The sequence below is a fragment of the Emiliania huxleyi genome, assembly GCF_000372725.1.
Source record: "Emiliania huxleyi CCMP1516 unplaced genomic scaffold EMIHUscaffold_5000, whole genome shotgun sequence".
Classification (NCBI taxonomy): domain Eukaryota; phylum Haptophyta; order Isochrysidales; family Noelaerhabdaceae; genus Emiliania; species Emiliania huxleyi.
In genome coordinates, this window is record NW_005198241.1 from 1 (window position 1) to 1,295 (window position 1,295).

The 1,295-nt window shown below is 67.7% G+C and overlaps 1 protein-coding gene across 1 annotated transcript; it reads right to left on the reverse strand.

Moving 5' to 3' along the window:
• Window positions 1–275: 275 nt before the first annotated feature.
• On the reverse strand, window positions 276–1,052 carry EMIHUDRAFT_256583 (hypothetical protein; the record flags this gene model as incomplete). Its single annotated transcript, XM_005766660.1, has 2 exons — window positions 276–305; window positions 579–1,052. The coding sequence occupies 2 exons, from the start codon at window positions 1,050–1,052 to the stop codon at window positions 276–278; spliced, it is 504 nt and encodes a 167-aa protein (XP_005766717.1).
• Between the last annotated feature and the right edge of the window lie 243 nt (window positions 1,053–1,295).

The window sequence follows — 1,295 nt, forward strand, 5'->3', positions numbered from 1 at the left end:
CTGGGGTCGGAGGAGCGATGCACGGGCATGCAAACCAGGGTTCGGACTTTTTGCGGGGTATGGTATGGTAGGGTCGGCGCCCTGGCGCCGCGACCATACCCTCCCACGCGCAGAGGACGATCCCTGTGTTGAATAGGAGTATATCGCGTTACTCTCGAGTAGAGATGAAGGGATGGTAGGTAAGCATGGGAGTGAGGCGCTTCCGAGTCGTAGCGGCAACGTGATCGCACGATGCAGTCTGCGCGAGGTGACCCGCCGGCAATCGTGCTCACCCCTCAGAGCATGTCCGCAAAGGCCGCCAGGGCCTTGCGTGCCGGCGCAGGCGCGGGCGCAGGCCGGTGCGAGCGCGGGCGCGGGCGCGGGCGCGGTCTCCGCCGGCGCCGCCTCCGCCATGGTCACCTCGGGCGCGGGCGCGGGCGCGGTCTCCGCCGGCGCCGCCTCCGCCATGGTCACCTCCGCTGGAACCATGGTCACCTCCGCTGGAACGGCCTCCGCCTCCGCCGCCTCCGCTGGCGCCACCTCCGCCTCCGCCATCGCACGCCGCCCTCCGCGCCATAGCTGGCCAAAGGCACGCGCACGAGCGGTACGCGCGCCAACAGCTCATGCCCCGCGCGCTTCGCGAGCCACGACGGCGATTTGAATCGAAAGGCAGAATCAAAGACATCGGCATCGAGCGCCGCGTTGAGGTCCGAGAAGAAGGTGGAGCGCGCGTGGACGAGACTCGCGCAGGCCTCGCGATAGAGCATCGGTCCGTCCTGCAGGACCATCGTGGCGACAGTTTTGAGCGCCTTCAGCTTGCTGAGATCGTGGTCGTCGCCACGGAAAGCGTCGCTTGTCGGAAGCCTCCCGTCCATCATGCGGACGGCATGCGGTGCAATCGCAGCGTCGAGCTGTGCGATGCAAGACGCAAGCGTACCAGCGCAGCAGCTGCGCACAGCGGCGCGCTCGGCGTCGTCGGGCAGCGAGCTGTCCAGGAGCCGAAGTTGAGGCGGCGTCGCGGCGAGAAGGCCCGCGACAGTATCGAAGCGGCCGGGGCCGCCGTGAGTCGGCATCGTGTCCGCGGCTGTGTAGGGATCCTTACGGCGGCTGTGTACTGGGTTCGAACCCTGTTGTAACGTGGCCGCTCCAGCGATTGACCATACCCCCCCACCCGTCGAGCAGGCCGCCTCCGGCGGCCAGGACCATACCCCCCCACCCTTTTGGCGCCGACCCTACCATACCTTACCCCGCAAAAAGTTGGAATCCAGGAGTGTGGTGCGAGCGTCGCCCACACTGGGCGCTTCCCTCAGCAGAGC